This window comes from Barbus barbus (genome assembly GCF_936440315.1).
Source record: "Barbus barbus genome assembly, chromosome: 40".
In the NCBI taxonomy this organism is placed as follows: Eukaryota; Metazoa; Chordata; class Actinopteri; order Cypriniformes; family Cyprinidae; genus Barbus; species Barbus barbus.
The window spans coordinates 27,587,196-27,605,491 of NC_136718.1; the positions used below are offsets into that span (position 1 = coordinate 27,587,196).

Here is an 18,296-nt window from a genome sequence, read left to right on the forward strand (position 1 = left end):
GCGAAAGCACCTATTGAAACCCAAGCGTGACCCAATACTTTATTCTATATAGTGCAAGACAAATGCATGTTATCGAGTCAACACATCTGTTTCTGTAGCACTTTATACACTACAGAGTATTCTAAAACAGCTCCACAGTAAAAACAGGAAAATAACAGTGCATACAATGCATCAATTATGAAACTAACTCGGCTGTAAAGCAGCTCAACAAGAGACAATCATTGTTCAGATCAATACTTTTCAATGATTTGATGATCCTGAAAACAAGACATAAAAGCTTCCCCAGTTTCCCATGAGGGTTAGGTGATCGTGTGTGTGTGTGTGTGTGTGTGTGTGTTTCAGAGTGCTCACCCAGTCACTTTAAGTGTCGCTCGGGAAGGTGCGTCCTCTCATCCAAACGCTGTGATGGACACACGGACTGTGATGATGACAGCGACGAGGAAACATGCGGTGAGTAAAACACACTCACGTGATGTGATGGGTGGCATTATCCCGCTCACAAACATACCCAGTGTTTCCTGTGTGCGTCTGTCTCTAGGGTGTATGGAGCGGGGCTTGTGGGAATGTACCGGAGACAAAACCTGCATCCATCACAACATGATCTGTGACGGCTTTCCTGACTGCAGCCAGCAGGAGGACGAGAAGAACTGCTGTGAGTGAACGACACACACACACACGCGGAATTTAGGGGTGCTGGTGTGTGTACGCGTTCATGTGTGTGTGTGTGTTTGTGTTTTCAGCTGTGTGTAGCAGTCATGAGATGGAGTGTAACAATCATCAGTGTGTTCACCGCTCGCTGTGGTGTGACGGCAGGCGACACTGCTCTGACAGCTCAGATGAGTGGAACTGCGGTAAGAGACTCCAGATCTTTAAAAAATGTATTTAGTTACCACTTGTAGTACACTTGAACCATCTTTCATACACTAGTGCACTCAAGTGTACTACAAGTGGTGACTAAATAAATTTTTTAAATACAAAGAGAGTATGTTAAAAGCACATTTTAGTTTATATTTATGGTGTCCCAAAATAGCACAGTTGAGAACACAGATGATCTAAAGTTTATCTTAAGAAGTATCATTTTTAGTATATTAAGTACAAAATTAGTGTGTGAAAATAGGGCACTTTAAGTACATTATAGAAGTGTAATTTTTTTTCACCTGGGAGCTTCTGAAGGAAGGTGACGCAAAGACTGTTTTTCCACAGCTTGGCACTGCACAGCATCTTGTTGTCTTCAGAGCATCTTTATCATTTGGTTTCTGCATAGACCTGTGTTAACACTACATGTGCAAATCGGTGGGCAGGGCTAAACAGGCAGTGCTGTAGAATCGGTGGATGGGGCTAAACAGAGAGTGAAATAGAATCCGTGGGTGAGGCTAAACAGGTAGGGTTGTAGAATCGGTGAACGGGGCTAAACAGGCAGGGATGTAGAATCAATGGGCAGGGCTAAACAGGCAGGGATGTAGAATCAGTGGACGGGGTTACACAGGCAGTGAAATAGAATTGGTGGGCGGGGCTAAACAGGCAGTAATGTAGAGTTAGGCGTTGATCTTTTTCTGCAAGGCAGGGTTTATCCTCACTATTATATCATATATCAATGGCAGTTTTGTCAGACTGCCTTCAATATAAGCTGTTTTTAGGCTAATGAGAAAGTTTTGAGTTCTGAAACTGTTGTTGTATGCATTTGTCAGTTTTATTTAATTTCTGTATTTTCTTAAATGGGTGTGTATAGAATATTTACAGAGTGTTAACTTTTAGTTTTAGTTACTTTTTCTTATTTGTAAGTCGCTTTGGATAAAAGCGTCTGCTAAATGACTAAAAGTAAAGTAAGTAAAGTGAAACTTACAGTACAACTTACAGCAGCTGTGTATTAGGATTGTTGGAAAAACAATGCTGGTGAAGATGGTGACCATTAGTAAGCGAGTGTGTTGTGTTTGTGTGTAGTGTCTCTGTCTGACGAGGGTTTTGTGGTGGTGCATAAGGCCAGGATGGAATATCGGGTGTGTGCAGATGGATGGAGCTCAAACCTCAGCAGCATCGCGTGCACACAGATGGGTTTAGGGTAAGGTCAGTACACACACACACAGCAGCCAGTTTGCACTGCCACGTTTGCACTGTATTCTTAACATCCAGCGCATCAGTAAGCGGTTTTCTGATACTTTAGTTTCAAATTCAAATTTTTATTTGTCACATACATATACATACATAGTACGACATGTGCATACATAGTTTCACATGCACACTCTTCAGAAAAACACTGCAGGACACAAGAGCCCTGATCTAATGTATTACAAGTGTTAGATATATTACAAGATCTTTCTCTGTCTAAGTATGTTAATGGTGCTGTTACTGCTGCTGTGATTTTCAGTGAGTTACAAGGGAAATTCTGCCTGACAGTCTCTCCTGTACAAACAATATTTACCAGTCAGTTGTTTAAATGACAGAGAGTCGTGTGTGTGTGTAGTTCTCCTCTCTCTGCAGACACGGTGCTGGATGTGTCGTCTGCTGCGGAACGGAGGCGCTGGCTGCATGTTGACCCAGACAGGAATACACAGAACATGTTTCCTCTACAGGGCCTGCTGGAAAAGCGAGGGTGAGTGTGTGTGTGTGTGTGTGTGTGTGTGTGTGTGTGAGACCTAGCTGTGCGTTTGGGAACAAAATTATTAAATGAAATGTTCACATACATTTATCTACATCTGACCAAACACTTCTTTTAGGGTCATCAAAGTCTAAACATGTTGAGGGTTGTATTATAGCCCTTTGCTTGTGTTGTGGAAAATTACTTTTAAAAGTAATACATTACAATATTGTATTACTGCCTAAAAAATTAACTAATTGCATTACTTGCTTGCTTTTTTTGTTTTAAAATTAAAAATATCTATTTTTGGCAAATGTAAAAGGTAGGGATGTTCCGAGCCGATTAAGATTTTTTTAAGATCGTTATTGGCTGTCCTAAGCCCGATCCACCAGTGATTCGTCAGCTGTCATGCCGGTGTTGTGCAATAGGTGGCGGTATGCACTTACAACAGTTCACCACCATTAGAAGGAAAAGAAGATGCTCAAATGTGCATGTTTGACGCGCGAGACCCCTGCCACTGAGAAAGTCTCTGCACAACTCTGTACACACTGGGTTGATTTTAATAACTTTAATGTACTTGAATTGTACTAGGAAGCACTAGGAAAATACAATTATCGGTTTGGGACTCAGTATAGGCAGATACCTGATATTCAATGACTCGGATTGGGTGCACAAAAAACCTGATGGGGACATCCCTAGTAAAAGGCCTTTAAATGGACTTTTCAAGCAAATGTAAATTAAGGTCTGTACAGTAGACGGCGCCGCTCAAATGAACCTTCAGCTGCTCTGCTTCTCTGGATTACATGAAGAAAAGGACGCAGGGGAAGAACGTTCAACACTACTAACACAAATGTTACATGCAGACAGGAGAGCTGTTAGTCAATACATGGAAGTAGTGTGTATTTAATCATACGACACAAATCAACATCCTTTCCTGTCTGCAGGCAGAGCTGCCCATCTTACAAGAAGATCTCACTGAAGTGCACAAGAGATGGTGTGTATGAGCAGCACACACACACACACTTCTGCTGGCCAATTAAGACACTGTTTAGTCCTTCATTCTCTCTGTTTGTCCTCCATGTTTCAGAATGTGGCCGTCGGCCCGCTGCCCGAATGGTGAAGAGGATTCTGGGAGGCCGCACGAGTCGCCCGGGCCGATGGCCGTGGCAGTGCTCCCTACAGAGTGAACCCAGCGGACACATCTGTGGCTGTGTGCTCATCGGGAACAAGTGGGCACTAACTGTAGCGCACTGCTTTGAGGGGTGAGAGAACACGCACGCGAGCGCGCTCACACACACACACACACTCACTCACTCACTCACTCACTCACTCACTCACTCTCTCAGACACACACTAACACACACACACTAACACACACACACTAACACACACACACACACACTAACACACACACACTCACACACACGCACGCACGCACACTCACACACTAACACGCACTCACATACACGCGCACACACAGCATGAACTGAATTGATCTGAATAATGATTCTATTGTCTTCTGTAGAGCTGCTTTACAGCTGAAAGTTGTGCAATATGGAATAGCAATAGTGGTGGCCAAAATTATTCGAATACTTGGCATATTTACAGTGTCTTGCGAAAGTATTCAAACTCATACTTAATTTTTTCACATTTTGTTATGTTGCTGCCTTATGTTAAACTTCTTTAAATTACTTTTTTTCCACATACATTTCTACACTCCATACATCATAATGGCAAAGCAAAAAACAGGTTTTTAACATCTTTGCAAATTTATTAAAAATAAAAAAACTTAAATGATTCCATTGCACAAGTATTCGTACACTTATCCCATTGAAATTTAGCTCAGGAGCATTTATATTGCTTGTATGTGTTACTAGACTTTGAGTGAAGGTAACCTGTGAATTCTGACTTTGTTATGACAATCTGGTGCATTTGATTCAGCTACTGTATGTTTTGTTATTAGTTTAAGTATTTGCTATTGACTGTTCAAATGCGGAGTTTTGCACGTCATGTATGTGTGTGTGTGTGTGTATGTATGTGCGTGCGTGTGTGTCAAGTTAAGTCAGCTTTATTTATATAGCGCTTTTTAGGGGGAAGTTGTGGCCTAATAGTTAGAGAGTCGGACTCGTAATCCAAAGGTTGTGGGTTCGAGTCTCGGGCCGGCAGGGATTGTAGGTGGGGGAGTTAATGTCCAGCGCTCTCTCCACCCTCAATACCACGACTGAGGTGCCCTTGAGCAAGGCACCGAACCCCTAACTGCTCCCCGGGCGCCGCAGCATAAATGGCTGCCCACTGCACCGGGTGTGTGTTCACGGTGTGTGTGTGTTCACTGCTGTGTGTGTTCACTATGGATGGGTTAAATGCAGAGCACGAATTCCGAGTATGGGTCACCATACTTGGCCGTATGTCACTTCACTTTTTTTTTTTTTTCTTTTTTTTTAACAATACAGATTGTGTCAAAGCACTTAACAGTATCAAATTTGAGGATAGAGTGTCAGTAATGTATAAAAATAAGATTAAACACTATATTTTCAGTTAAGGCATTTCATTATTGAATTCAGAGATGTCATTGTCTAGCTCAGTTTAGTTTAAATAGTATCTGTGAAATCAAATTGAGGATAATCACTAGAAATGATGTGTCCCCAACTGAGCAAGCCAGAGGCGACAGCGGCAAGGAACCAAAACTCCCTCTGTAACAGAATGGAGAAAAAAAAAAACCTTGGGAGAAACCAGGCTCAGTCGGGGGGGCCAGTTTTCCTCTGGTCAGGAGATAATTGTTTATTTATTTTTTACTTATTGTTTTAATAAAAATTTTAAATGTATAAATGTATTTATTTCTATTTTATATTGTTGAAATTTCTAACAATAATAGTATTATGTAGTTAGGTATTTTGTTATATTTTTAGTTATTTTCTTTTCTTTTTCTTTTTATTGTATTTATGTCGAGGTCTTCACTGGGGATATGTCCCCGGGGCTCATCCAGGTGTCTCTGCCACCGCCAACGATCAGGGAGGCATCATCTCCCGGCGCCGATCCACAATCTGATCCTGACATGGACTGAGAAACAGAATAAGAAAGAAACAGACAAATATTAGCGTAGATGCCATTCTTCTTATGATTTAACGAGTACATTGTGTGTTATGGGGAGTGTTCCCGGTTCCGGTTGATCTAATTAATGCAGCCTAACAATCCTTTAATGGATTTGAATAATAATTTGAAGTGTATTAGTGTGTTATGTGTAAGCCAGGTTAAAGAAATGTGTCTTTAATCTAGATTTAAACTGACAGAGTGTGTCTGCCTCCCGAACAGCGTTAGGTAGATTGTTCCAGAGTATGGGTGCTAAATAGGAAAAGGATCTGCCGCCCGCAGTCGATTTTGAGATTCAAGGTATTATCAAACGGCCAGAGTTTTGAGAACGCAGCAGACGTGGAGGACTATAATGTGATAAGAGCTCGCTCAGGTACTGAGGAGCTAAGCCATTCAGGGCTTTATAAGTAGTTAACAAGATTTTAAAATCTATACGATGTTTGATAAGGAGCCAGTGCAGTGTTGACAGAACCGGGCTTAAATGGTCATACTTCCTGGTTCTAGTAAGAACTCTAGCTGCTGCATTTTGGACCAGCTGTAGTTTGTTGATCAAGCATGCAGAACAACCACCCAATAAAGTATTACAATAGTCTAACCTTGAGGTCATAAACGCATGAATTAGCATTTCTGCATTTGACGTTGAGAGCATAGGTCGCAATTTAGATACGTTTTTGAGATGGAAAAACGAAGTTTAACAGATGCTAGAAACATGGCTTTCAAATGAAAGATTGCTATCAAACAGCACACCTAGGTTCCTAACTGATGAAGAAGAATCGATAGAGCAGCCGTCAAGTGTTAGATAGTGTTCTAGGTTATTACATGTGGGGTTTTTAGGTCCGATAATTAACACCTCTGTTTTTTCTGAACTTAGCAGTAAGAAGATACTCATCATCCAGTTTTTATATCGACTATGCATTCCGTTAGTTTCTCAATTTGATGTGTTTCACTGGGCCACGAAGAAATATAGAGCTGAATATCATCAGCATAACAGTGAAAGCTAACACCATGTCTCCTGATAATATCTCCCAAGGGTAACATGTAAAGCGTGAAAAGTAACGGCCCTAGTACTGAGCTTTGAGGTACTCCGCACTGCACTTGTGATCGATATGATACCTTGTGATCTTGATTCACTGCTATGAATTGATGGCGGTCAGATAAGTACGATTTGAACCATGCTAAGGCACTTCCACTAATGCCAACAAAGTGTTCTAGTCTATTCAAAAGAATGTTGTGGTCGATAGTGTCGAACGCTGCGCTAAGATCCAGTAGCACTAATAAAGAGATACAACCACGATCAGAGGATAGAAGCAGGTCATTTGTAACTCTAATGAGGGCAGTCTCAGTACTATGATACGGTCTAAATCCTGACTGGAATTCCTCACAGATACCATTTTTCTCCAAGAAGGAATATAACCGTGAGGATACTACCTTTTCTAGTATCTTTGACAGAAAAGGGAGATTTCAGATCGGTCTGTAATTAACTAGATCTTTGGGGTCAAGTTGTGTTTTTTAATGAGAGGCTTTTTGAAGGTTTTTGGGGTTGTGAGGATTTGCAGCGTTTCTTAATTTGCATGTGTTGTGAGCATTTGCAGCATTTCTTAATTTGCATGTGTTGTGAGCATTTGCAGCACATGTGCTGTCAAAATGATGAAGATGTTTTCTTGATTTGCTGGTGTTTTTTTCTATTTGCATGTGTTTTCTGAAGTTGCAGCGCGTTGAGCTCTCTCGGCCACCGTAGTCGCGCGACTGTTCCCCTCTCGGGCTTGAACTGATGGTAAAACTAAAGACATTATTAACTATCTTTACCTTAATTTTGAAAGATGAAGCTCGCGATTATGGAAAGGGGCGTTACATTTCTGACACGGCTTGTGGTATTCGGCCAATCACAATGCACTGGTGTCAGTTGGCCCATCAAAGCAGACTGCGCTTGTTGGAAGGAGGGACTTTGTAGAAAACAAAGTGTTTGAGAGAGGCGGGGCATAGAGGAACTACAATCATGTACAGTATTTGAAAAATAATGTGTTTTTTGAACATTAAAGCATGTCAACATTGTTACACCAAATACACAAAATAATGATCTTTAAAAAAGCATCGTATGACCCCTTTAACATAAGGCAGCAACATAACAAAACGTAAGGAGTTTCAGTTGTTTTTGTTAAATTGGCCATTGCAATACCCGTAAAACAAACTATTGCCAGAACTACCTGCGATGGAGGGAATCTGCTGGAACATTGAATATGATGGACTGGCCGTCTGGCACCCTCAAAGTCCAGACCTCCATCCCATCGAGCAAATTTGGGGCGAATTGGAAAATAAACTGGACAGATCTATTATACATTCAAAAGAAACCCATTAGCTTGAGTTGCAGAAGGCATGGGATAACATTAGTGTTGAAGTTCTCAGGAAATATATTGACTCTATGCCATAGAGATGTGCTGCTGTAATTGCTGCAAAAGGTGGACATAACAAATATTAAAGGTAAAAATAGCTTGACTCCATAGTTTGAAGCCCGCTTCATCTGATATTTGTTGTGCTCAGAGCAACCATCTGCATGTTTCATGAAAATTATGAGATGAAATTATGTTTTGGAGGCAAAAAAAAGGTCAGTATTTTCAGATCTGTCAGGTGTTCTGATAATTTTGGCCGCCACTGTATTTTCCTGTTTATTACTGTGAAGCTGCTTTGAATCAGTATTTATTGTATAAAGCGCTGTAGAAATAACTGTGGCTTGATGAGAATGGTGTGTTTTATGCTTGTGCAGGCGTGAGAGCGTAGACGTGTGGAAAGTGGTTCTTGGCATCAATAATCTGGATCATCCGTCTCCATACATGCAAACACGGCACGTCAAAAGTATCGTTGTCCACTCGCGCTACAACCGGGCCGTGGTGGACTACGACATCAGCGTGCTGGAGCTGGAGACCGAGGTGGAGGTGACCAGTTATGTGCGTCCCGTCTGTCTGCCCGGCCGCGGTCAGCTGCCCAAAGCTGACCAGTACTGCCACATCACAGGCTGGGGACACGTGGGGAACAGAAGTGAGCGGAGCACACACACATTCAGACTAACACACACACACACACACACATTTGAAATCTAATTGATGATAATCGCTAGAAATCAAGTGTCCCCAACTGAGCAAGACAGAGGCGACAGTGGGAAGGAACCAAAACTCCCTCTGTGACAGAATGGAGAAAAAACCTTGGGAGAAACCAGGCTCAGTCGGGGGGCCAGCTCTCCTCTGGCCAGGATATTATTGTTTATTTATTGTTTGATTATTTATTTATTTAAAATTTTAAATGTATGAATGTATTATATTTCTATTTTTATATTGTTGCAATTTCTAACAATAATAGTATTATGTAGTTAGGTATTTTATTATATTTTTAGTTATTTTGTTTTATTTTTAGTTTTATTGTATTTTCATCAAGGTCTTCTCTGGGGATATGTCCCGGGGCTAATCCAGGTGTCCGGCCTCCGCCGACGATCAAGGCCCTAGTACTGAGCCTTGAGGTACTAAATTTTTCATAGGCGTAATGGTTTTTCTACTGTACAGACCGTATATTCTATTGCCCTACACCAATCCTACATCTAAACTTAGCCCTCACAGGAGACTGTTTGCATTTGTAGATTTTCAACAAACTTAATTCTTTGTGATTTATAAGCTTGTTTACCTGTGGCGACCTCAATTTAGGTCCCCACCATGACACAAGTCCCCATGAGTCTGTGTGTATTCAGGTTTAAGCCCCCACCGGTATATAAAAACAAAAACACACTCACACACATGCACACACACATCAGATTCCAGAAATTAAGTACTTTTAATTAGATTGTTACATTTTTTAATTAGTGCTGTCAAACGGTTAATCACATCAAAAATAAAAGTTTTTGTCTACATATGTGTATATATAAATACACACATGCATGTATACTGTATATTTAAGAAAAAAGTTTATATTTTAAAAATATTTATATATAATGTAAATATGAATATAAATGTCACGTGTCTGTTTCCTTTAAGTTCTGTTTTGCCCTTATTTGGTTTCCTGTCATCAGTTTATCATCGTTAAGTCTATCTACCTGTGTTTAATTAATCAGCTCGTTAACTCCTTTGTTTTCCGTTCTTTATAAGCACTCATTTTGGTTTGAATCCTTGTCCTGTCTGAAGCTTATTAAATGGAAATAGTGTGTTGATGCATCCCCGTTCTCCTGATCTTTATTTATTTGCTCTACAACCACATATCCGTAACAGAAGACAGGACCAACAAAGAGTATGGATGAACGTACCCAGTTCATTTTATTGGCTCACGCCACCAAGGAGCCTCTTGATTTTGCACAGGCTTTCGTACCGCTCGCCCTCGCCAGCTGCCTCAAGGGTGGCGAACTCAAGACACTGTTCCGGCTCGGAATTTTGTACCATCAGCCACTGGAGCTCCCAAACACCTCCAATCTCAACTGGCAGGAGACAGCCATCCAGTGTTTAGAGAGTCTCCGATGGAGCCCAGTCCGCGGCGATGATGGTTCCGCCGTCCACAGCAATGATGGTCCTGCCGCCCGCGACGAAGCCCAATGCCGCCTCCCGTGGCGAAATTAATGCCGCCGTCCGCGGCAAACCCGCCGGCAGAAGAAGCCCGCCGGCAGAAGATAAGGCAAGCCCGCCATCAGAAAATATGGCAAGCCAGCTGGCAGAAGTGCCTCGCAAGTTCCCTCCTTCGTCTCCGCTGGTCACGTCCAGCCCTCCTTCGTCTCCACTGGTTGTGTCCAGCTCTGCGCCCTCAAGTGTCCGCGCCTCCAGAGCGCCCTCAAGTGTCCGCGCTTCCAGAGCGCCCTCCTATGTCTCCGCTGGTCCCGTCCAGCTTCGCGCCTCCAGAGCGCCCTGAGCGCCCTCAAGTGTCTGCGCCCTCAAGTGTCCGTGCCTCCAGAGCGCCCTCAAGTGTCCGCGCTTCCAGAGCGCCCTCCTATGTCTCCGCTGGTCCCGTCCAGCTCCGTGTTGCCCAAGTGCCCCCAAGTGTCCGCGCTTCCAGAGCGCCCTCCTATGTCTCCGCTTGTCCCATCCAGCTCCGCGCTTCCAGAGCGCCCCCAAGAGTCCGCGCTTCCAGAGCGCTCCCAAGTGATAGCGCCTCTACAACCACATATCCTTAAAAATAAATATATACATGTAAATATTTTCAAAATATATGTGAGTGTATTTATATATACATAAATAAATATACACAGTACACACATATATTATCTAAACAAAAACTTTTATTTTGGATGCGATTAATCATTTGACAGCACTATTTTAAATACCCATAGTCAGACTACTGTTACTTTTTTGAGTACATGATTACACTTTTAGTAAGTGTTTTATTTTGATTGGTGTTATTTTAAAAGGATTTATTTTAATTATTAGCTTTTCATTAAACTCACAAACTTTGGTAAACTTTGATGTAATGTTTAATGCACTTCATATTGTTAATAATGAATGGAGTATATTTTCTTACTCTTGGTATTTTTATATCAATACACGGTGCATGGTTACCCTATTTAGATCAGTGTGATAAACTAGCTATCTAAAAGTAGTCTGATTATATTACCTAAAATGTGTAATGTAATGCATTATCTTACTAACTATAATTCTTGTCATGTAATTTGGAATTAGTAACAGACTACAATTTGTTAGGACTCTACCCAGCACTGCTGGATGTGTTTGTTGAAGAGTGAGTCTGTCCTTCTAGATTAGACTGAAGCTGCCATGTGTTGCCACGAGGGGGCAGAGAAGACAGCGGAAATATTGTGCTGTTCCACAGAGCTTCAGCGCTGTTACTGTTACAGCCAGTGCAGTATCTGCACTTCTGCTTTGACCACTTCAATCCAAAATAATTTAAGTATCAGATTGGTACCAAAGTACAGCACTAAACTGACTCTTCACTTTCATGTCTGATCACAATAGTCAGCGTGTGTGTGTGTCTTCTCCCGCAGTGCCGTTTAAGCTCCAGGAGGGAGAGGTGCGGATCATCTCAATCTCTCAGTGTCAGTCTTACTTCGACATGAAGAAAATCACGTCACGCATGCTCTGTGCTGGATATGAGGCAGGAACCATTGACTCGTGCATGGTGAGTGAGTGTGTGTGTGTGTGTGAGAGAGAGAGAGAGAGAGAGAGAGAGAGAGAGAGAGTGTGTGCGTGTGTGTGTGAGAGAGAGTATGTGCGTGCGTGTGTGTGTGCATGTCAAGTCAAGTCACCTTTATTTATATAGCGCTTTTAACAATACAAATTGTGTCAAAGCAGCTTTACAGTATCAAATAGGGAAATAGTGTGTTGGTAATGCAGAAGGACAATAGTAAACATAAAATTTTCAGTTAAAGGCAGTTCATTATTGAATTCAGGGATGTCATCATCCAGCTCAGTTCAGTTCTAATAGTATCTGTGCAATTCGACGATATCGCTGGAAATTAAGTGTCCCCATCTAAGCAAGCCAGAAGCAACAGTGGCAAGGAACCACAACTCCATCAGTGACAGAATGGGGGGAAAAAAAACCCTGGGAGAAACCAGTCTCAGTTGAGGGGCCAGTTCTCCCCTGACCAGACAAACCAGCAGTTCAATTCCAACTACAGTAAAGTCAGATTGTGCAGAGGACTCATCTGGTGTCTGTGGTCTTGTCCCGATGGCTGTCTAGGACACAGGGGGGCGCCAGCACCTGTCAAGGGGGGCGCGAGCATCAATTAATTCAGAGACATTGCCTTGAAGATTTACGAATACGAGCTTTCAAATCTTCAGCCATCCGCTAGGGGGCAATCTGACTCCCGCTGTTAGGCGACAGTGAGAATGGTGTAAAATAATTTACGGTTAGTCATGTCAGAAATCCAACCATTGGCATGTTGTTATCTCAGAAACGGGCTCAGCCATCACACTGAATCAGGTAAGCTGGTTATATGTGTATGTTTCTTAATGCTACGCACTGGAAATGCAGCAAACAATATGTGAATGATGTTCGCGCACTTTGGGCTCGCGGGGGGGGGCGCGAGTGAAATTAGACAAACTTGGGGGGGCGCATGTCCTAAAAGGTTGAAAACCCCTGGTCTAGGAGACAGTGTCATCACTTGGGATCTGTCTCTGGGGCTCATCTAGGTGTCCTGTCTCCGCTGCCATTCGGGGCTGTAGAGGTCGTCTCTAGGTGCTGATCCACCATCTGATCCGGATACGGACTGGATCTGGTGGCTACGGTGATCTCGGAATAAGAAAGAAACAGACTAATATTAGTGTAGATGCCATTCTTCTTACGATGTAACAAGTACATCGGGTGTTATAGGGAGTGTTCCCGGTTCCGGTAGATCTAATTAATGCAGCCTAACAATCCTTTAACAGATTTGAATTATAGAAATGTGTTAGTGTGTTATGTGTAAGCCAGGTTAAAGAAATCTGTATTTAATCTAGATTTAAACTGACAGAGTGTGTCTGCTTCCCGAACAGTGTTAGGTAGATTGTTCCAGAGTTTGGGTGCTAAATAGGAAAAGGATCTGCCGCCCGCAGTTGATTTTGATATTCTAGGTATTATCAAACGGCCAGAGTTTTGAGAACGCAGCGCATGTGGAGGACTATAATTATAGTCCAAGTGTGTGAGGGAAGAGTGGAGGACGTGAGAGATGGCATCATCCGTAGATCTGTTTGGGCAATAGGCAAACTGAAGAGGGTCCAAAGTATCAGGGATGGAGGAGCAGATGTGGCTCTTTACAAGTCTCTCAAAAACCTTCATGACTATAGATGTAAGGGCAACTCTGCGATAGTCATTCAGGCAAGAGGGTTTATTGTTCTTAGGCACAGGGATAATGACAGATTTTTTGAATGAGGTGGGAACCACGGAGGTAGCAAGGGACTCATTACAGATAGACGTGAACAAACCAGCAAGCTGATCAGCTCAGGACCTCAGAACACGGCCGGTTATCCCATCAGGTCCGGCTGCTTTCCTGACGTTCACTTTCTTTAGCGCCCTCCGAACCTCATCCTCCGACATGGTTATTACAGGATTATCGCTGCTCTGCCTGCTGCTTCCTGACGCGCTGGACGGCAGAGACGCGCCGCCGCTGTTGCAATCGAAGCGGCCGTAGAAGATGTTTAACTCGTCGGCCAGCAACGGATCCGCGGAGGTTTTGTTTCCAAAGGCACAGATGGTCCTCAGTCCCTGCCACATGCGTCGAGAGTAATTGAGCTGGAAATGAGACTCAATTCTCTCTTTGTATCTGTGTTTGGCGGCTCTTACTGCACGTCGGAGAGCATAGCACGATGCTTTGTACTCGCTCATATTCCCGGTCAGAAGAGCCTCATTGTAAGCGGCAGTGCATGTGTTAACCGCAGCACGGATTGTTCTGTCCACCCACGGTTTCTGATTGGAGAATGTCCTTATAGTTATTGTTTCTGTAGCTTGCTCGGTTAGCGTGTTTACAAAGCTCAATGCTACATCCGTGAACTCGCTGACGTCAGAAAGAACTCGCCCGGAACATGTCCCAGTCGACGTCATCAAGAGCCGCCTGCAGTATAGCCTCTGAGTGGGAGGACCAGCGTGTCACTACTCTCTGCACCGGAGGTTCTTGAACGAGCCTTGTTTGTATTCCGGTGTTAGGAAAATGGCGGCATGGTCCGATTTGCCAAAAGCCGGAAGTGAGCGGGCTTTGTAGGCATTCTTGAACTGAGTGTAGCAATGATCCAGTGTGTTTGGTCCTCTAGTTGGGACAGGATACATGTTGGTGAAAGTTCGGCATGACCCTTCTGAGGTTAGCTTTGTTAAAGTCCCCCGCGATGATAAAAGCAGCATCAGGATGTTTGTTAATGTAGCCGCTGAGCACATCGTGAAGCTTAGACGAAGCCAAGCCGGTGTCCGCCTGTGGTGGATTGTACACAGCAGTAACTATGATCGATGAAAACTCCCGGGGCAGATAAAATGGGCGGCAAGTAATGGAAAGCTGTTCCAGATGAGGCGAGCAGGAACGCGACAGAATGGAGATATTCCTGGGATCACACCATTTCTTGTTAATCATGAAACACACTCCTCCACCCCTGGATTTACCAGCCTCTGCTGTTCTGTCCGTCCGAAAAACAGAGAAGTTATCACTTGGCATTGCAGCAGTGTCCGGGATCAAGGACGAAAGCCACGTTTCTGACAAACAAAGGATGTTGCAGTCCCTTATGTCCCGTTGGAAACTAATCCTGGCTCTAAGATCGTCCATCTTATTATCCAAGGATTGGACATTTGCGAGCAGAATACTCGGAAGAGGAGGACTGTGAGCCCTTTTCCGGAGTCTATCTTGAATCCCAGCGCGTTTCCCGCTGTGTTTCTTGATCCGTCGCCTCGGGGGGTTATTGTTCATCTCCGCGTTCCGAAGAATCTCCAGAGGCCATGAAGGATTCCTGGATAAAGTGTCCTGGAACAGGTTAGTGTAGTGGTTTCCAATGTCCATAAGTGTTTCTATGTAGTAGGTGATCAGTGCCGACGTGGAATGTGTAAAATGAGAAAGTAAAAGTAAGTAAAAAAGTAAGTTAAAGCAAAATCTCAGCGGAGCAGCCTGAACGGCGTCCGAACACAGCGGCGCCATTTTGGTACCAACAAAGTTTTCTAGTCTGTGTGTGTGTCTGCTCACGTGATAATCACGAGTGAGAGTGAGTGTGTGTGTGTGTGTGTGTGTGTGCTCACGTGACAATCATGAGTGTGTGTGTGTGCTCACGTGACAGACGTGTGCTCACGTGTTTTTGTGTGCGTGCGTGTGTGCATGTTTATGTGGTTTATGAGGACACAAATTTGTATAATGACATGGGTATGACAGAGGTATTACAATATGAAGGTGGTTTATGAGGACACTGCCTATGTCCCCATAATTCAAAAGGCTTAAAAAAATTACTAAATGGTGTTTTTTTGAAAATCTAAAAATGCACAAAGTCTCCTGTGAGGGCTAAGTTTAGGTGTAGGGTTGGTGTAGGGCAATAGCACACACAGTTTGTTCAGTATAAAAACCATTACGCCTATGGAGAGTCCCCATAAACCACAAAAACGTGTGTGTGTGTGTGTGTCTGTGTGTGTGTCTGTGCTGACGTGACCTCATGAGTGTGTGTGTGTTTCTCCAGGGTGACAGCGGAGGTCCGCTGGTCTGTGAGGAGGATGACGGCCGCTGGTTTCTGTACGGTTTGACCTCCTGGGGGTCTGTGTGTTTCTCAAAGGTCCTGGGCCCCGGCGTCTACGCCAATGTGACGCACTTCACTGAATGGATAGAGAGACAGATTTACCTGCGCACGTTTAACCTGCTGTAGGTGAACACACACACGCACATGCTCATAAACACACACACACACACACACACTACACGTACACTGCGCACGCCCTCAATCTTGCACTCACACTTGTACACACTCACACTCGTGTACACACACTCACTCTTGCACACACACACTTGTACACACTCACACTCGTGTACACACACTCACTCTTGCACTCACACTTGTACACACTCACACTCGTGTACACACACTCACTCTTGCACACACACTTGTACACACTCACAGCTGGAGATGAACTGCGCTGGAACAAGGACAAGATGTCTGTGAACCTGCTACACTGATCATTCCAAAAAGAGACTGAGTGTGTGAGTGTGTGAGAGTGTGTGAGTGTGTGTGTGTGTGTGTGTGTGTGTGAGTCGTTTTGGGCATATGTCAAGCGTCCATCACATGTCCTGGTGTCTCTGTGGCAGTAGCGTCTCAAGCTCTCCAGAGGGCGATGCTGTTTCCTTCAGATTGGACACAGCAGATGTGTTCATTATCATACAGCTTCTGTAAACATGTGGACAGTGACACTAACCTGTTCAACCAGATTCTGTTCAGACTCTTTTGCCGCCATGACAGTAGCTAAGCTGAAACACAAACGCACTGTTTGCGCTAATGCCAGCTAAAGCAGCCCTTATAGACTCCAGCTGCATTACATATAGTTCTGACTCGTTTCAGAACAAACCAAGTAACCAAGTTTCTGTAGCGTGAAGCATCAGTGCTCACAAATTCAGAAACAAAAAATCACTTACTCATTTACTCACTGATATACACCACTGAAACAGACTCCAGTGAGTGTGTGTGTGTTAAAAGAGGATGAAAACTGTTTCACACTTCCTGCATCTGCAGCACGTCAGCAAAATTGCGATCATCAGTATATGTTCACTTGCACTGTTTTTGTATCACTGATTTCTGAGTTTCTGCATTTATAAACAGCCATAATAAATAACCTTTCTTGTCGTAAAAACCAATTTACACGAGGAGGGGAATCAGATGAACTCCGTGACATGTCAATAATCTACCCAGAATTCAAAGTGCAGCTGTAAAGTGAGCAGAGTGTGTGTGTGTCTGTCACAGTAGACGTCTAGTGTTTTGACTCTGGCGTGAGGGTTTGTGCTGATAAACGTCTCACCGCTCGTGCTGCAGGTGTGTGATGGTGAAACAGGCTTCACTATTTCACACCAGCTCAAAGGGCTCCTGCTGCTCACCTTAGTCTCCTCGCTGCGTTCTCTCTGCTGCTATTGGTTGGTTCTGTAAATGAGCAGGACCTTCGAAACCTCTCAACCAATGATTACTCTCTGATGGTTTGTGTTGTTGATGCTTTCGGTGTTTCTGGGATTCTCTCAGTGTTAAACGTGTTTGTGCTTTAGTAATACTGTGCTTCGTATGACTGTCACAAGCTTCTGCCTTTAATGCAACATTCCGTCTGTTTTCATTTTTTAAAGAATATTTTTCTACTGATTTTGTGCACATAAAGCAGTAAATCTGAACTCTGATGTACTGTTTTTAATGCTCTGTAAATACAGTTCACATTTGTGTAAAAATGTGCATTAAAGATTTCTATCCATTATGTTCACTGGTTGCTTAGCGATTTGTTGTTCTGTTTGTAATCTGAGTCTGTCCTCCTGTTTCTGGCTTTACTCTGAGATTTGGTCCACATCACACAAACTTTATTCTTGCATATCTCTCTATATAAATATTTTTGTGGTAAAATAAAAAAAAAAAACGAAAAGTGAAGTAGTTGTTTAATGGCAGCATTTGAAGACCAAATTTAGAGCAGATTTTTTTTCAAATAAGATGTTTTTCATTTATATATATATATATATACAGTATATATATATATATATATATATATATATATATATAAAACACACACATACCACATACAGTGTTGTTGGTAACGCATTACAAGTATTGCAAGTTACATAATCAAATTACTTTTTTTTTTTATTTAGAAGGAAATATAAAAAGGGGTTTACTACTATAGTATAGTTTTATAAGTATAGGGTTATACTACTACCCTATACTAAACCTAAAATAGAAACTATAATTTTTCTGTAAAGCTGCTTTGCAACAATGTGTATTGTGAAAAGTACAATGCATATAAATGTGAATTAAATTGCACTGAATATGACACAAACCTACAATAATTAAATATGTAAAATAACACAAATATTCTTTATGTATTTAATCCCACTTTATTAACCAGTGTACACAATTTAGATAAACCAATTACCAAGCAATGCTTTTGTTCTGTCTGTGGTGTAAAAAGATATTAGTAATTAAAGAAAACCACTCAGGTCAAAGTGTCTGAATTATTTTTGCTTCCCAATTTTTACCAGTTTTACTGA

General features: G+C 42.7%; 1 protein-coding gene across 1 annotated transcript in view; it reads left to right on the top strand.

Moving 5' to 3' along the window:
• LOC306859230 (atrial natriuretic peptide-converting enzyme-like) overlaps positions 1 to 17,505 on the top strand; it is a 55,654-nt gene extending 38,149 nt beyond the window's left edge. The window contains exons 14-23 of the mRNA XM_079400149.1: positions 343 to 450; positions 539 to 652; positions 741 to 851; positions 1,942 to 2,059; positions 2,462 to 2,590; positions 3,520 to 3,569; positions 3,663 to 3,837; positions 8,424 to 8,695; positions 11,622 to 11,755; positions 15,754 to 17,505. Of these exons, the coding sequence (XP_079256275.1) occupies positions 343 to 450; positions 539 to 652; positions 741 to 851; positions 1,942 to 2,059; positions 2,462 to 2,590; positions 3,520 to 3,569; positions 3,663 to 3,837; positions 8,424 to 8,695; positions 11,622 to 11,755; positions 15,754 to 15,936 (1,394 nt within the window). The 3' untranslated portion in view covers positions 15,937 to 17,505. The remainder of the gene's footprint in view (positions 1 to 342; positions 451 to 538; positions 653 to 740; positions 852 to 1,941; positions 2,060 to 2,461; positions 2,591 to 3,519; positions 3,570 to 3,662; positions 3,838 to 8,423; positions 8,696 to 11,621; positions 11,756 to 15,753) is intronic.
• The last annotated feature ends 791 nt before the right edge of the window (positions 17,506 to 18,296 follow it).